We start from the raw sequence: 18038 nt of genomic DNA, 5'->3' as shown, positions 1-18038 counted from the left end.
GAATAAGGGTCTAATTGACTAAGTTGTCCCCGAAATGTTGTACCCAATTTTAGCTGGATGAGCCCCCACCTATTGAAGCTATTTGTGTCCAGTGACATTATTCTCAACTCGTTTTTGTTTTTGCAACTAAAAAGATCTTTCGCGGGTAAGCTGTAATCGAACAAGTTTTGCACTACGTGCATTCACCTTTGACTTCGCATCATTACACATGGCCTTTGGTATGGAGATTCACAGTCAAATCTAACAAGCATGTGCATAACATAAAAACTAAAAGCTGTAAGAACAGGGGACCAGTATACCAAAGCAATACCATCCTTCGTCCATGTCGAAAAGGACGGAGCAATACTGGACTTGCTCAAGGACCTACTATTAATCAAGGGACCCTTGCTATTATTGCTCTCGTGTGGAAGGGGCTAAAGTAAGTATGCCTTGCAAGAGCTTCATGTGTATGAATCATTGTGGTTGACCAGAGCCATGAAACGAAGCTTAGGGGAGGAGCTTAGACCCCCCCCCCTCCCCAACAAGAAGATTGATAAGGGAAGCCTCGAGCTGACAAGATTCCGGCGATATCTACCTAGGGTGGACTTCATAAAGAGTTACTCGTCCTAACTTAGGACTTTTAATATCTCCTAGGACTAGTCCTAAGTTAGGTCTAGTTGATAAACCTTGCATTTCTTTTACTAAAAATCGTAAGCGATAGGCCTAAGCCTTGGAGCTTTGCCTAAAAAAGAAAGAAAAAAAAAAGCCAACTTTCACTAAAAATGCTGGCTTTACCCCCTTGTCATTTTTTGCAAAATTCATAGAAAATCCTGGTTTTACCCCTTGTATTTTTTGCAAAATTTCTTACAAATGCTGCGAGTGTCTGTTAAATGAAAAGTGTGCTTACTATTTGTCTAGACCAGAGTTTTCGCATAACAAGCAATAAAATGTCACACAAAGTGTTCCCCATCACCTTAGAACTTATATTAACTTGATGGATAAGACACATGCCAATGTGACACCAGATTTCATATTTTCCCTGAGGTAGCGTGACATACGATTTTATTGGTTGACTTTCATCAATACAGACCTGCGCTTCCAATATTCTGTGCGCAGACAGCATTGGTTTTCATACATTGTTTTAAGTGCAGCATTACCCATATCATTATATTTAATTGACCATACTCTTTATAGCAAAACAACAAAAATACATTTCCATGTGATATGATTTTGTCCCTTTTGGCTTTAATTTCAGTTCAATTCTTCAGTTGAGGTTTCTTAAGACAAGTTCATTATTATAATGGGTGAGTGTAACAGTTAGATTCCTATACAAACAGATTTGCTCAGTATAAATTGGTTACCAGCCAAACTACTCATACTGTTCATAATATTATTGTTTTGACTGGTGCCCTGAAGTTACATTAGTAAGCAAAGAAAAACTTGCTGAAAAGTTTTGACGAAAATTGAGCCCATCTCTATTCTGAGTTTCAGAACTACTGAGATACTTTGTGAGAATATTACTTCTGGCTCGTACAATGTCTAAATTTCTGCTTAGCATGTAAAAGAGCAAATTTAATCTTCAGAATCAACGTTAAATGAACCCATACAACAGACTTAACAGTGATTTTAGGTTTAAAATGGTTCATGGAAAATAATACAAGCACATTATACGTATGGAGATAACCTATATCTTTTACTCGTTATAATATTAATATAATAATTAATATATACAAATGAAATCTTAATTTGCTTTTAATATAACATATTTCTGTAAGAATAGCCAAGTAGGTAAGTATACACAAGTTTTACACAAAAAAGCAGAAATTCAAATATGAGAGTCAAAAATTAATCATTTTGAAAGTTTGTCGAGACTTTTCGAATAAGTCAGAGACACACAGCATGACACAAGAAATTAACATTTTTTTGAATTGCTGAGTGCCGACACCCCCCCCCCCCACTCCAAACATTTTGTACAAACACGAAACGAGCATCCCTTAAACATTTTGATTTTTCTCAGTGTGCCATTTCATTATAATACAATTCATTTATAATCGTGCCCAACTTTCAAAAATAAAATGAAAATAAAAAACAACCCAAAACAGGCATGCATATTAAATTAAAACCGAAGCTGTACAAAGTATACACAGTCTGTTACACACATTGGTTGCAATGGAAAACAATCAAATTAGAATAAAACATAAACCCACTATTTGAATATCCGACTCTCGTTACTAAGATTTGCCCCATAAAAAAACTGCTCTTTAGGTAAATGTTTGTTTGTTTTTCAACCCCGACAACAATTGTCCTTCAAAGGTGCCAAAAAAAAAACCTGTGACCAGTAGCCATTTCAGTTATTGAAATATTTTTGTTTGAAAAACAACACTTTTTGGAGAGCAAATAAAACTATCAGTTTGATCTTACAAGTCCAAACTTAGCGTTTTCCTCTTTTTTTCTTACGATTCCAAAGACCGATTGAGCTAAAGTTTCCACATGTTTGTTAATCCATGTTCCGGTATATGTTTGGTCACATCAAGAATGGATACTGTTTTTTTGTGTGACAAATACCAATTTTACAAATGTGCTTCAAAGCTCATTTTAATAATTTCATTTAAATTTGGTTCCCCGGCTTTTCATATGCATTGTGTTCACCATGAACAGTTCATCCGTTGCAATACAGTAGATGCGTGAACATGATTAGTGTCAAGTAAATCGTGGAAAAATGGTTGCTAAGTAGTTGCTAGGCAAACACCAACGCAGTGGATTTTATCGTCATATTCATGGGCATGTTTTTTTTTGCTATGATATTACCATTCAAAATATTATTCGTCGAACAATGCACCATCTATTAATGCTTGCACTGACGAATTACAGATCACAGTAAACATAGATTAGATGAAACACAACAGAGTAATTACCCCACCCTTTTCCAGCAATGTCATCTTAACATCACCAAAATATACAGTCAGTGTAAAAAAAGGAAAAACACAGCAACAACGCTGTCTTTTTACGATATACATTTTGTTAACCCTTTTTAACATTGAAACAAATTGAATTTGTTTAACACAAATTTCACATAAAGAACACAACAAAATTATATATCGTTATTATATATTATTAAGTAAAGCTGCGAAGGTGTGTATTTTTCACTTGAACAAATGTTTTGTTTTTCTCCATTCATTGCATATCGTGAAAAAGGACAAAGCAAGGGAGGAAGAAGTATGGACTGCGCAAGTCTAATGTGGAACCCAACATTGGGACAAATTAAAGTACGCAAGATTGTTTCCTTCACATTATAAAGACAGGGTATACGTTTTGTAATTGTCTAAGACAGGTATCCTCACTTAGTGTGTCCCAACAAAATGAAAAATCTGTGAACATTTGTATGCAATTGGTCTTTAAAGTTGCAAGAAAAAAAAAAAGAAAAAAAACCAACATTGTTGCATAGAATTGTGTGCTTTCAGATTCCTGAGGAAGGCTTCATGCCAGAAGCCTTTCCTCAGATTCAACTCTTGGGGCTGGACATTACCTTTCTCTAAAACTACACAACTTCAAAGGCTATTAAATAATAGCTCTTTACCAAGTGAGTTTTAGAGCTCATTACTTTGTGGAGTAAAAACCAAAAGTACACCCCGTCTTTAAAGTCACTTGACCATTATTGCCGTGTCCTCCGGATGGGACATTAAGACGTAGGTCCTGTGTCTTCTTGTGTAACACAAAGCACTCATCAATAAGAGAAGTGGTTCTCCCTGGTTTTGATGGGATGTAACTTGCGCCACAGCACCTTGCAAAACATGGTACTATGTGAAGAAAAAAGGTATCATACTTCAAAAACATAGCTCCACATACCTCGCAAGATAAATTATAATAATGTTGGAGCGCCATGAGTTTGACAGATTAGAGCGCTACATACATAAGAAGTTGTGTTATTTTACTAAATGTTTGTCAAGTAAAGCCTACATCTTTCCAGACACTCGATGATCAGTCTTAATACTAGCGTACATTGGTTTGGATTTCAAGAAAGGAAAAGGTGGGGACTGAGACCTGGCACACAGAAAACATTTGAATTTTAACTAAAATCATCAACACGATTATCGAACAGTTGTCCGTCATGAATATGTTACAATAATGAAACTTCTAATCACTGGATTCATTATTGATCGGTTTGACTGTTTACATTGATAACCAGTGCAGCATATTGGTTTGGGGGATCTCTCCAATTCAACTTAAAACAATTGGCAACCTCACATTTGTAAAACAGATCTATGCAAAATACATGCTAGTCACTAATTTTGATACTCATTCATATTCAAATTTGATGCTAATAATATGCAAATTACATGCAGATGTTGCCATATTGTTGTTGTTTACACCCTTGCAATCCTCCATTGCAAGAATGAGAGCAAGCTTTAAATGTTTACTTTTAACATTCAACAGAAAATACAGATATGTCAAGATTTGAGGTTATACATGATTTTTTGAGTTTTAAATTAGTCCCGGAATTTCTAGCTTTTAATGCAGCTCCTTTATAATAAATGCAAATAATTTTAATACAATATTTTGAGCCATTACTGTTACATTAAAAAATAATACTACTACTTAATATATGAACTTAGATTTGTTGTGTGTGGCTTTGTGGTATTTATTTCAGTAAATTTTGCGCCATTAATAATCCACAGCCGTACAAGAAATAAAAGCTACGTTACCGCTCAATATTCGTTTATATTTTATTAATTACCAGTATAATGAGATAAACGAATAAGGCAAGGTAGCAACTCTACAGTGTTAGCGTTGAATATAATCTCTCGTAAACATATAAATCAGTCGCAGATTTCTGCTAAATTATTTATACTAGTTTGATACCCGTGCTTTAAAAAAAGAAAGAAGAGAAAAAAAATGATTTTGTTTTTCTTGTTTTGCCTCTTGAAATTGATGTTGGCCAGGATCCATGAGTATAAAAATAAAATAAAATGCATGGTTGCCACGGCAACGGAGTAATATCTAATCTGAAAGGGGAGTCTATTGAGCAGGTTAACGCCAATTTGGTTCTTAAGATTGCATCAAGTGCAGTCGGATTTGGCAAATGTTGCAAATGACGTCTGTAAGAATTAACATATTTTTTTCTTTCTCGCCACAATTTCTTAGTTTGTGGAATTAAATAACCTGTACCTGTGTTATCTCTTTCAAATGTACGTTAGTCAATACTACAGAGGGGGATGAGATTGTTATTGTTCTTGTTGTTGTTTTTTACAACAAACAACTCTTGGACCCTGAACAACATCACCATGTCAATACTACAAGAACCTGAAATGCATTAAAAAAAAAAAAAAACAGTTGTAAAAAAAGAAAATCAAAATGCAATACACATACTCTAAAAAATAAAATTACATAAAATTTGTTGAATGATAATAAATTTCTGCTTGTAAAAAAACAGTAGGGCACTGGATTAAGCTCAAGGGTGATTTTCGGCTGTATATTGTAATTTCTCTATAGTATTTTATTCACAAATTAAACACCCCTGAAAACAGAATACACTGTCCTACTGTTTGCATGTCATTATAGATAAACTGGAACATACCATTATGTTCAGAAGGTAATTAAAGCTGTACAAAGAAAGTCAAAAGTTATTATTAGTAAGCAAATATACATGTTAATGCTTAATAACAAAAGGTAAGCATCGTAAGTTTTGCCAAATGCAGCATCTTTTTTTCCAATTCCAATCCCTAATACACATTGAAGGCACCACACTATTTGAATATACACGCTGTTTTGTTAATAGCGAAACTTTCAAATTAAAAACTAGCCACCAGCCAGGTCAAAGGTCACAACCTTACCCGCAGTCTTTCAAGCGTCAACTAAGGGTAATTTACACATGTACACTTACATTAAAATACGTTATTTTTATCTTATATCAACAACTAGCATTACGCAACCATCTCATTATACGAACAATACTTACTGGCCAATTTACAACTTTAACGACATCATCTACGTGTTCACTGACAAAGGGGGGGTCGGTCCAATTTAAAGCAACACATTACTTAGGATCGTGTAGTTCAGATTATACATATGTTTTACGTGACCACATCTGCCTTTTTCTGTGGATTTTCATCACCCATAGTGTGGGCAACTTCGCAATCCATCACAAGAAAGGGGAAACCCCGAACACCAAAACACCAACTGAACAGGTTTCACCCTTGTACAAAGTAAAAACCCAACCACACTTCGCTTCCGCCGAGCAAAAAAATATATCAACTTTTTTCACACCAGTTTGTTTTATTACAATACAGAAAAGCAGCACTCTTTAAATGGCAGAAATGCAATCTCAACCGTGGTATAACAATATAAAGCATTTCTTCATTTCAAACAAGCATCTTCGTTTTTCTTTTTTTTTCAATATGCAAAATGAGGTAGTTTTAATTTTTCGGAAGTTAGCAATCGGTTCGACAAAAAATTTACACACTGTCTGTAAGGCTAAGAAATTTGCTACATGCTACGAAATGTTTGCTCCATTAATTGTGCACACAGAATCTTTAACTCGGCACACAACGATAGATGTATTACATTTTTTTTTCTTTACGATTCCTATTTTAATTATTTTGAATCCACGACACAGATGCATCCCGTTACTTTGCACATTTGTACCGCACAGAGCCACATTTCCCTCTTTTGCCTTTAAACCATTTTTAAGTTTCCACAACAGCCATCTTTCTGCATATTTACAAGTAAACACTGCAGGTAAATTTTTGTTACTTTTGTTTTTGTTTGATTTAATATCTACATCTGATCACGAACCCCACTTCAGCTGAAGTTTCCCACCACTGGTAGCAGAACAGCCATTGAAATCGCCACAATGATTGAGTGTGTTGTCTAACAAATATTCTTAGCCTTTGCCAATGTATTTTCATCATTAAATTTTGTTTATCTTTTATTTCTTTAAGCATGGACAGGTGTTTTCGGACTTCCGAGACAATTTCCCGGTTCGAGACCACCCTCTGTAGAATCTTTCTCTACTTTAACTTTCCCGGTATCCTCGACCCTCTTTTGTCCCGCCTCTCCAGCATTCCTCTCTGCCAAACGTTTCATTAGTTGTTCCTTCTCACCTTCAACAGCATCCAGCCTCTCCCTCATGTAGTCATTCTCGGCCCTGAGCCGTGCCCGCTCCTTACCGGCGTCCTGGGGACCCTTGCGATTCCGAAGCATCTCTACCTCGTTCTTGAGGTGCTGTTTGGAGTCGTTGAGCTCCCGCAGTTTGCGTTCGTAGTCTGTGCGCAGTCGCTCGTTCTCCTTCCTCAGGTTGCGTTTGGTCTCAGCTGCCTCTCGCAACTTCTCTTTCTTAGTGGTTCGGACAAACTCTAATTCCTGTTGATGAGATAAAAAAATAAATATTTATTTATTAATATTCTAGTTGTCATTTTCTTCTTGCATCTCGCAAGAACAAAAGATCTCAAATTTCCAGAGTAGGGCCTACTATGAATCAGCCACTCTCTAAGGGTCTAACTTCCATCGGCACAAGGATGTCATTTAATGGTTTACAGCGGGCAGGTTGTGATGATTTAATCTTAAAGAATCTCTTAAGTTTATTTGAATGGGTTTGAGTCCCAATCATGACACATGTGTCCTCCAAGACACTTAGCCATGAGACTTCGTCACAAAATGGGTTTGCGTGATGTTTCTAGTTTGATTGGTTGCATATTGCACTGCTGCACCTAGTAAACCATGGTGCTACATGTATGTAAATGGGGAAGGTCGCATAATTCTAACATAGTCATCACTGAGGGATATGCGCACTATTAAAGATGCCACTATTATAAGCTCACTAGCCAAGAAAGAATCCCTACAGCACATTAGTTCTACCAACATTAACGCTAACTACATACCTGCTGCAAGTCTTTCTTGGCCACCAGTGCGTTCTGGAGTCTCTCCTCCTGTCTCATACGAATCCTGGCCAGCTCGTGGAGAAGCTTCTCGCGGCCGGCTCTCGTCTCCACAACGTCGCCCTCTAGCATCGAGCGCACCATCTCAATCTCCTGCTCTATCGAGGTGTCTAAGGTCACGTCTTCATCTCGCCGTCTCTTGTTTGTTGGATTGTCTGCCGATTCTTAACACACAAATAAAAGATCGGGAATCGTTTGATACTTTGCCTGGTAGAGACGTGACATCATTTTCAGGTTTCTGAGTGGCCATGTACAGGCCTTGCATAACCAACAAAACCCAGACGTGGGCACCCTGTGCTTTTGCTTTCCTTTGAAAAGTTCCAAAACAAACTGATGTTTTCTTCATAGAATTGCCCCACAACAAAGAAAAATTGCTGTGCCGCTTCAAGAGCGAAGTTCATTTAGTATGATTTGAGGGAAAATGCAACATAAATGACCTTGCCAGAGTGACAGTCAGGTTTTGAAAAAGGGGATGTTGGGGGGTAGACTAAGCGCTTACCTGGTGACCTGCCTCTGGATTCCGAGCTTGAATCTTTGGAATCAGTGCCATCGCTCTTCAATGGAGTTTCTGGCTTGCTTGGAGGTGCCAACGTAACATTGGGGGCGTAGTGACTGTCGAAACTACAACACAAAACAACAAATAGGTTTTAAAATTGGACGTCCAATGTGGGAACCAATTCTTGAGACAGTTGGAGCTTTGCTTATATTGCACTGGATGGACCAAGTTTGCCTCATAACTTGAGGACAAAGTGACCAAGCTTTTGGTAAAGTGACTGCACACGGACCTGGTTTCAATAGTTTGGTGTGTCCTTGAAACTACCCGCTTTGTGAACAGATTGTGTCACTCTAGAATTATTCACAACAATATAATTTACTGATAATAAACAATCATACATCAGTGACACATCCTTCAATCCTTTCAGCATGAATTTTACTGGGCCTGCGGCAAACATTTGTACAATGCGTCTTGAGAATCACGAAGTCGCAACTAGTGTTTTAGTCGCAACTCTTTGAGGTGTGACTGGTCAAGTAGTAAGTTTCACTAGTTGCCCAGGCCTAGTATACAGTAGGTGAATAATGTCACCAGTGCTACTGGTTTAATTTCTGAGTATTGCTATGAGGAGGTTGGAATGGAAATGGGAAGTTTAAAGAGGGGCGTGGCTTGACTTACTTGGAGGCGGCAGTGTGAGGCACAACCCTTTCTGGGTTCAGCAAGACAGGTGGACCCATACTGAGGTAGGTCGGGATCCCACGACTACAAGAAAGAAAGACAAGAAAAAGGAAAACAATTCAATTAATTTGTATAATTCATTGCAATTTCATAAAGAACTGATCACTAACTGCGAAAATTCAGTAATATCTAGCACAAAGCTTGTACTATTATTTGGAGTTGAAGATATTTAATATGCATCTAAAAACACACAAGCTTGTGAAACAAGGATTTTTTTTTCACTATTCTACTTCCAACTTCGATGACCAATTGAGTTTAGATTTTCACAGGTTTGTTATTTTATGCATATTTTGGAATACACCAGGTGAGAAGACTGGTCTTTGATAATTACCAAAGGTGTCCAGTGCCTTCAAACACTGCTTATTTCTTTACCCAACAATATTTAAACAAACCACCAGTCACAACAACGTTAACTTAATGTAATTTTGGCTGATAACCCGTTTCTGTTAAGCAAACCATGTCAGTGATTAGCAAGGTTTTTGACTTAGGCTTCATGAAAGTTGACCTGGATGGCAGCGCTGTCTAATATTGGTATGTATTTAACCTATATTTATACAAATAGCAAATATAACTGTACAACATGTTTAACAAATATTGTTGCACATACTTAACCTATATCATTCATATTGCATACGTGTACACTTTATTTGTTGAATATGTTGTCTACTTATTTCCCCAACCATGCAGACACGCAAAGTCAGCCACCATGTGGTGGGAAATAAACCGCAACAGCTCGCCTGCAGGGCTCAGCCCAACAAAATGGTATTGACACAAGCGGGTCCGAGAGGAAATTTGCATGACAAGAGCACAGCCAACCATTGGGTTGAGTTAAGGTGTTGGATTAGTCTGGTCTACAGTGATGTACGTCAATGGTTAAAGCCTGCTGAACAGATGGTCTGGGTCACGATCAAGGACACGAGTGCCAGACAAGAGGTATGGGTCATCCGTTTGAGCGCAGAGTAAATATCTAGTTATGTAAACAAGGAGGCCGTTCCATTTGTTGTAAAGGGCAGTGTTGTTCTCTAGACGAGACATTTTATCAGGGACAAATTGTATTTCTGCTAGAACGTTTTCAAATGGCACCAAGACATTATATGCAGTCCTGATACTTCATAGTGCACTGTACATGTGAGGGCAACGTAGTTTTTAGTTTCATTCTTACTTTACTTTTTTATATTTCAAGGGGAACAAAGGCAAGGCCAAATAATTTCTTGTAGGGAAAGACCATTTTTAGGGACAAATTTAAGTTTCCACTAGAACATCACACCATGGGCAACACAGTAACATACAAGTAACCCCTATACTTCATGATTCATTGAAGGGCAAGGCACCTGCTCCTTTTGTTAAAGACACAACATTGAGAGAAACGTTAATTTTTTACTAGAACATTTCACAGGGCACCTTTAAACTTAGTACTTAAAAGTTCAATTTTTGGTCTCCAAATGGCAGTTTGACCTTGTTTGACCCATACCACGCTGATGGCAAACCAGCAGAGGCCATATCTATGATAGAAATCTACCTCCATGCCCAAAACCAATCAGTTCATGGGAAGCAGACAACAAGGACCAGCAATAACTTCTCTGATCTTAGACATTGGAAGTAAATATTTGCAAAGTCCAGTTTGTCTACAGCTGAGTCTATCTAAAGTCACCTTAAATGGATTCCAGTCGCAGCCCTTTGGGAGAGTGTAAATAAATGGAACCTTTGGCATGGGGCTATATGTAGGTTTGTGGTTAAAAATAGCTGGACTTCAATTAGTGATTTGCTGGTTAGATTTCAACAATGTCTGGAGAAAACCAATTTCAAAAACATAATTTTAATATCCACTATTCTAAATGGCCCGTGCATGCCTATAATAAGTATGTGCACATACATGTACACGAGCATGACATGTACAAGTACATACATAAATCATGTATTACATGGTATAAGACTATCATACTTCTACCATGCCTAATACATGTACATTGACATTATCCATACATATGTACAGTGTATTTAGCTTTACCAGTACATGTACATTAAACAGTGTACTGTGCCTACATGCACTGTGCTCTGCCTGTAATTTAATGTGCAAATCAAGAAAGTGATTTTCATGCTGGGCATGACGAATAAAAAAGTCTAATCTACTGCAATAAATTGCCCACAACAATAATGATAATCCATTCTTAAATCATAGCACTACTCACACCAGAAGGGAGTGTCAAAGAAGTGCTCATTAAATTTTTCTACAGGTATGTTTATAAATTTTGTTCTTATCACACTACAAAGCAAGGTGTTGAACTTGCATTGCATTTTTTATTTGGCTTGCAACAAATCTGGGTTCATATAAAAGTCAAACATATTCCATGATTTGATTGCCATTCATTTTTAGGGTCGTTACAATTGCATAGAGCCCCTGTAATGAGTAAAGAATGATAGTTAAGTTTCCTTTCCTTCCGTCAACAGTACTTGAAACCAACAATGTAAAACTAATACTTTGTTAAATCAAGAAATATGTCTCATAAAAAATCCCTCAGTGGGCTGACAGATTGCTATTTTACTTTCATTTAGCGTGAGAACTTCCCTATTATCATTTCCAGAAAAGATATTCCCTCTGGCCAAACAAATAAAAACTAATGTTTCATGTCCCCACTCACTTCCCTTTGAGAGGCCACAAACAAAAACATATTTTGACTATCTGGAAAAAAATATATATATTTTGAAAATGAGCTCAGCTTTTGTCTTAAAAATGTCTTCACAAATGTGTCGAGTTGCCATTTTTGAAACAAAAAGAAGACACAAAATGAACACCTTCTATTTTTCAAAAAGCCAGGATGCTAAACAAGTTTTCTTTTTTATTTGGCCTTACATCTGATAGATATAAAACAATAAAAATGAAAGCAACCAAAGACAAAAGATTATATTTTTTGCCCATCCGATAAACCAAGACAGGAAAACCGCAGTGGCCTCCTTGAATAACACATCATGTGAAGGAAAAAAAAAAAGGAAAAAAAGGGTAAAAAAAAACAGTGAAGAAAAAAATGTTTGTGGTCACATATTTGTAGGGGTCAGATGTCTGTGGGACCAATTATCTACGATCTGCCATGTCTGGACTGAACTGAACCAGCAATGGGATCTCCCACTACTGATGCTAGCATGGACAGTAACAATAAACCTCCAGGTTTCTGTGTCAATAGGTGCAATGTCAGCTAAACTTGAACTCTTGGAGGCCAATGATGGGGTGAGTCGCTCAGTTCAGTATTTCATTATTAAAAGGCACTGGAAGACCAGTATTTTCACTTGGTGTATCTCAACATACATGCATACATTAACAAATCTGTGAACATTTGGGCCAAATTGGTCATCAGAGTTGCGATTATGCAAGAGGATAATGAAACAAAAACACCCTTGAATTTGTTTGCTTCAGGCCGAGTCTTCTAATGTTTTAATGAGAAATTACTTCTTTCTCGAAAACTACTTTACTTCAGAGGGAGCCATTTCTTACAATGTTTGTACCATCAACAGCTTCAATCCCTTCTCCAATTTGCATCTTGGAAAATTTCTCAGAAGTGGTTTTTGGTTTTCCGTGAAGTGGATCTATATGCAAAATGGGCTTACGCGGTATTATGCTGCCGCCCTATCTTATTGAATCCTAAGAGACAACAACTGTGAAAGTCCCCCTGAAGTATTCTGGCTTTTAGTTCTTTAATACTTAGTAAATAAAAAATAAAGCTCATTTAGTGATAGCGCCCGTAACACAAGTTTACGTGGACTGCGTCAAGTAGAGGATGTGCCACTGCACCACTGTGTGCCACTGAACTCTGAAATCCAATTATTTTTGAAGAGAATGCTCAAATCCACAATTATAATAAGGGGCCATGCAGAATAAATGATGGTTTAAAAATGTTGATCTCTTTTTACGAAAAAATAAGGTCAACCCGAGACCTCTCAGCTGCTAGTTGTACAGTAGTGCATACAAACGTGTGCATTCACATGATTGTCCTCACCTGAAGGAATTTACTTCAAAATAAACATCGACATGAAGTTTCATCTTTGATGTGTAGGGCAAGGCTGTTTTCATTTTGCAAAGGGCACTTCCATTGGACAATCTTAAAATCTACGGGAAACTTTTGAAGGGTCACCCAGGCCAAGGGCAATCACAAATGAAGGCCGTAGCCATCGTGGCCTGTGTGTAATTTGCAGGTCTGCTCTAAAACAAAAAAAACAATTGACTTTACCTCAAAATAATGTGCGATTTTGATAGCACTGTTCGTGTACAATGTTGTACTCCATGATGGTTCATTTAACATCCTGTGCGTGGGCGTGCGTGGGGGGGGGGGGTCATAGGCCCTAGAAGCCTATGACCTTCAACGGTCTCAACAGATGTCAAGAATTGGAACACCGCTGAGAAACATGTACCACAAACCCTGCACAACATTATTATCTAAGCTTCTTCTTCATTTTGGGGTCACATGAGTGTTCCACTTCAGTCATCTGCTTTTGACATTTTCAGCGCCCCTGGCAAACATGACAATTAACCAATGTTCCATATCCACCATCCATTCTGGCGCCAGTCCAAGATTCTCGAGCGAGTAAATCAGATGTAACATTTATTATGTCCTTGATCAATAAAGAGCCGAAGAACAAAATTTCTTGAACTAGTTCGTTGGCCTTTATCTATGTACAGTATGCGCTCTTGACACTCAACGTGTGCGAGGACTTCACAGCATGATGGGACAGGAGTTTGTTCTTAAAGGGAAGGTAGACCCTATAAGTTTATAAACTATCGGTTAGAAGCCTAACGCAGCTTCAGAAAGTAAAAGCATTTTTGAGAAACATTTCACTTCGAAGTAGTGCAACTATCATGTTAAAACAAATGGGTTTGTATGTGCCCAAAGTTGATACTGGAAAGCATTACAGCTATTAAGAAAAGGTTATCCTCTCTGGGATTATTTTGATTGCATGGACCATGGACATATTTGCATCTGAGAAGCGTTACCGCTGTAATGCTTTTCAGATTGTGCATTCCTATCTGGGGTTATTCTTCCTAGTAGGCCCCTATATGGCCATATTCAGTCTTGGTGCCCCTTCAAAAGTTTCCCACAGCCTATAAGATTTTCAAGTAGAAGTGCCGTTTGCAAAATGAAAACGCCCTTGCCCTCCCCTCAAAGATTAAATTCCAGACAAGATAAACCTATCCTGATAATAAAGTGATGAATCCATAACTCACCCACACCTAGGGGCGGACTACCAAAGATAAGCGGGGCTGAGTTTATGCATTATTCAACAGGACAGGTATGATCACAAGAGGGCGCTGTTTTAAGCGCGCCGAAACAGGGGTGTGCGCAATACCCACCTATCTCTGACCAGGACCGTTCCATGCTCGGGTAGCCCCTTGTTGTCCTTGCCCATTGCTGATGGCGACCATGGCCGGAATGCAGACGGTCGTTGCAGGGATAGCCCATCCGCTGACCACGCTGACGTGACAATGGCGTCTTTGGACATAAGATGTTCATCTTCCAATTTGATCTTCTTCGGGTTGCTGTTTTCATCGATAGCCTGGAATGAACCAAGAAAAAATCAATAAAAAATAAAAAAATTAATATCTCAATGTTTGGCTGGACAACTAAAGGGTTTTTATATCTTTTGTACGTCAGGTTTTTGGCCATGGCATGAATCCCTACTCACTGTGAATGAAGATGTTTGTAATGTAATTTTCATGTTAAAGTTTCAGCTTCATTAGTTGTCAAAGTTTTCGAAAAAAAAAAAAAGACAAAACAAAAAACAGGCCAATGTGTTTTTAGAAGAGCTGCAAAAAAATGTTTTACTAATTTTTCAAAAGCTACAACACCTCAAATCTTTGAGGAGCGGTTAAGAACACCGAATTCAAACTCTGGTGTTTCTGATCAGCAGAGTGTGGGTTCGAATCCCCAGCCGTGACACTGTGTCCTTGAGCAAGACACTTAACCATTGCTTCGTCCTTCGGAAGGGACGTAAAGCCGTTGGTCCCATGTGTTGTGTAACGCATGTAAAAGAACCCAGTGCACTTATCGAAAAGAGAAGGGGTTCGCCCCGGTGTTCCTGGTTGTGGCTGCTTAATGCGCCGTAGCGCCTTGTAAACCCTTATAAGGTGCTAAATAATTGGGTCTCAGAATTCATCACTGCAATAACCTATCTTTCTGAAAGTTTGTATATATACTCAGCGCCTTGAGCACCTTGTTTGGTGGATACGTGCGCTATATATAAGACTTCGATATTATTACCTCAGCGAGTTATATATAAAGGGAAGCTATTTTTACCATCATTATATCACATCATGTAGGCCTCAGTTTAATATGTGTTTTGTATAAGTAACCTTGAAACTCTCTATAGGCAGAATCTTTGGACCCTTCCTGCAAATAATATACCTCTTATGCTAAACCTAACCATCACTAAACTCATCTCGTCAAGGCCAGCGGTAATTTCCTTCTGCTATTTGAACCGCTTCTCTTTATTTCCACCATCTATTGTCCTCTACTTTATCTCAAGGTCCTTTTCAAAGGGTTTAATAAATTTGAAGAGGGGGGGGGGGCAGTGGCAACACCAGGGATACTCATTGTGCCACCCAAGCTAACCTGGATGGCCTAGAATGTAATAGTTATTAATGACATGTCAGATCAAAATTGAAAAAAGACAGCAGCACAGGCTTCAGTGGTAAACACATTCCAGTGGCCATTTTCAAGAGCTGGTTATGTCAGGCGTTCTGCAACAGCGCAGTAATGTTATTGCTTGACTTCGTCCAATGTTTATATCCAATGGATCTCAATTTGTAACGATTGATCAAAGTGAGCAAAATAAACACGGCAAGCCTACGTCACGCGGCGGCCATGTTTGTCTGGTTCCCTCAACCCACACTAACAAATACAGTCAGGATTCTCATGTTATAATCAAGGGACCATGCTATTTCCCTCCATGCCCCAATCTCATTGACTAGAAATGTTGAACTTGAGGAACCCCCCAAAATAGTACAACTGCTAAATTTAAACTAAGAGCATGCTTCTAAAAACCCAGCGACCCGGAACAAATAAACTCTCCATTCAAAAGACCAACAATTGTTTTCTTTGACTTCAAAAGCAGCATCTGCTCTCTACACTGCATTCAGCTGAATCCCGTCCCCTAATAAACTGCAGGTGCCTGGATTCATGGAATTACAGCTGGCAAGTAAATAATGATTCAAGAACAGTGTAGGCAGATCTTATTAAACCCTACGCGCAAAAACTTGGCAATTTGACAAAAAAACATAATCACCACAATCCGTTTGATGTGGGTTACTATAAAGCATGGCTGTGGCCTCAACCTCTTTTATAACTTTCTCCCAAAAACTCGGTCAATAGGTGAGACCCTACAGTCAACACTAAAAAGGCAGACCATAATATTTACTATTATTGACACATTTTATTCCAGGTTGATTCACTGTCACCATTTTCCTCAGCTTACCACATTATCTCTGGCTATTTCCTTGTCATCATAAAATAGGGATTGGGGGGGGGGGGGAGTTGAGCAATCAAATTGCCAACTACCATCTGTTCTCAATTAATCTTTTTTTTGCAGGTTAAAGGAAAGCAACATTCTCTCCCAAAGGATCCATTCTACATACGAATAAGTGGTTGGACTAGAGCAGGGGTGTTATGTGCTGTTAAAAACCAATCTCAACTGTAAACTCAAAAGAATGAAAGCGCTCAAGCTTGTTTATCTATGGTTTCCAAAGCGCTACTCTGCAATCTGGGGCATTATATGGTTTCATCTTCATGTTATTATGAACCTTATACAAATGGAGGCGGTTAAAGCCATTGGACCCTTTCGGTACAGAAAAAGAAAAAAAAGTTCACAGATTTACAAATAATTTACAGGGTTTACAGAAGGTAATGGTGAAAGACTTCTCTTGAAATATTAGCCATGAAATGCATTACTTTTTGAGAAAACATTAAAACAATATAAATTCTTGTTAGCGAGAATTACGGACTGATTGAGCCCATATTTCCACAGGTTTGTTGTTTTTTAAATTATAAGTTGTGATACACAAGTGTGGGACTTGGACAATACTGTTTACCGAAAGTGTATAACTATAATGGCTTTAAGGGGGTGTAAACAAAAACTGGATTTCTGGTAAAAATCATCAGAAATATCACATCCTTGCTAGTGGTGTTGATGTCTGGGCTGTTGCTGAAACACCTAAATATTTTCCCGCTGGATTAAGAAGAGCAAAGAGAAACCCTGCTAGGGTCTCTGACCTCTCTCTGGTTGGTACCCTTCATAGGGGCCAATTAAAGCTACAACACTCCAGGCAAGACATGACACGCTCACAGATAGTGCACACGCACCCACTGGCAAAAGAAACAGCAGAAAAAAGCAGGCAAAACCATTAGTAATATAACATTACATTTTCTTTTGCGATCTGTGTCACATTCCCTGTATCCCAGACTATGATTTATGATAATCGTACACGAAAATTCACCCTCATCACCAAACTTATACCTTCTCCTTAGAAAATAGAACTAGCTGTTGCAAAGTACATACCAACCAAAAAGACATATAATGGCAAAAAATAATTAATGGCCCGACGCTTCAACCCTAGCAGAGTCTTTCTCAAAGGCTACAGGCTATTACCTATTCACTACCTCCTCTTTAAATACAGCACAAAATTATGTGAAAGGTTGAATATCTATTATGCAATCTTCCCTTTAAGAGGTGTTGGGGCCTTGAATGTTCCACATGGGGTTTACATCTAAACAAACCTATGCCAAGCATGCTGCTAAACTCACAGCAGGGGAAGGCAACAGTGGGCCCAGGGTTGGCTCCAAGCCAAGGTATAATTTGCCAGCCACAAAAGAACCAGAAACCCATGCTGCATGTAAACAAAACCTCACATCCCC

At 38.2% G+C, this 18038-nt stretch overlaps 1 protein-coding gene across 1 annotated transcript in view; it reads right to left on the bottom strand.

Moving 5' to 3' along the window:
- Positions 1-1005: 1005 nt before the first annotated feature.
- The window catches only part of LOC139950417 (ski oncogene-like), a 51043-nt gene continuing 34010 nt past the window's right edge, over positions 1006-18038 (bottom strand). The window contains exons 2-6 of the mRNA XM_071949089.1: positions 14483-14685; positions 9085-9168; positions 8413-8534; positions 7857-8077; positions 1006-7338 (exon numbers count right to left, since the gene is read on the bottom strand). Coding sequence (XP_071805190.1) covers positions 6913-7338; positions 7857-8077; positions 8413-8534; positions 9085-9168; positions 14483-14685 — 1056 coding nt within the window. The 3' untranslated portion in view covers positions 1006-6912. The remainder of the gene's footprint in view (positions 7339-7856; positions 8078-8412; positions 8535-9084; positions 9169-14482; positions 14686-18038) is intronic.

The sequence above is a fragment of the Asterias amurensis genome, chromosome 18 (genome assembly GCF_032118995.1).
Source record: "Asterias amurensis chromosome 18, ASM3211899v1".
Classification (NCBI taxonomy): domain Eukaryota; kingdom Metazoa; phylum Echinodermata; class Asteroidea; order Forcipulatida; family Asteriidae; genus Asterias; species Asterias amurensis.
This window is presented reverse-complemented; position numbering and strand designations above follow the sequence as displayed.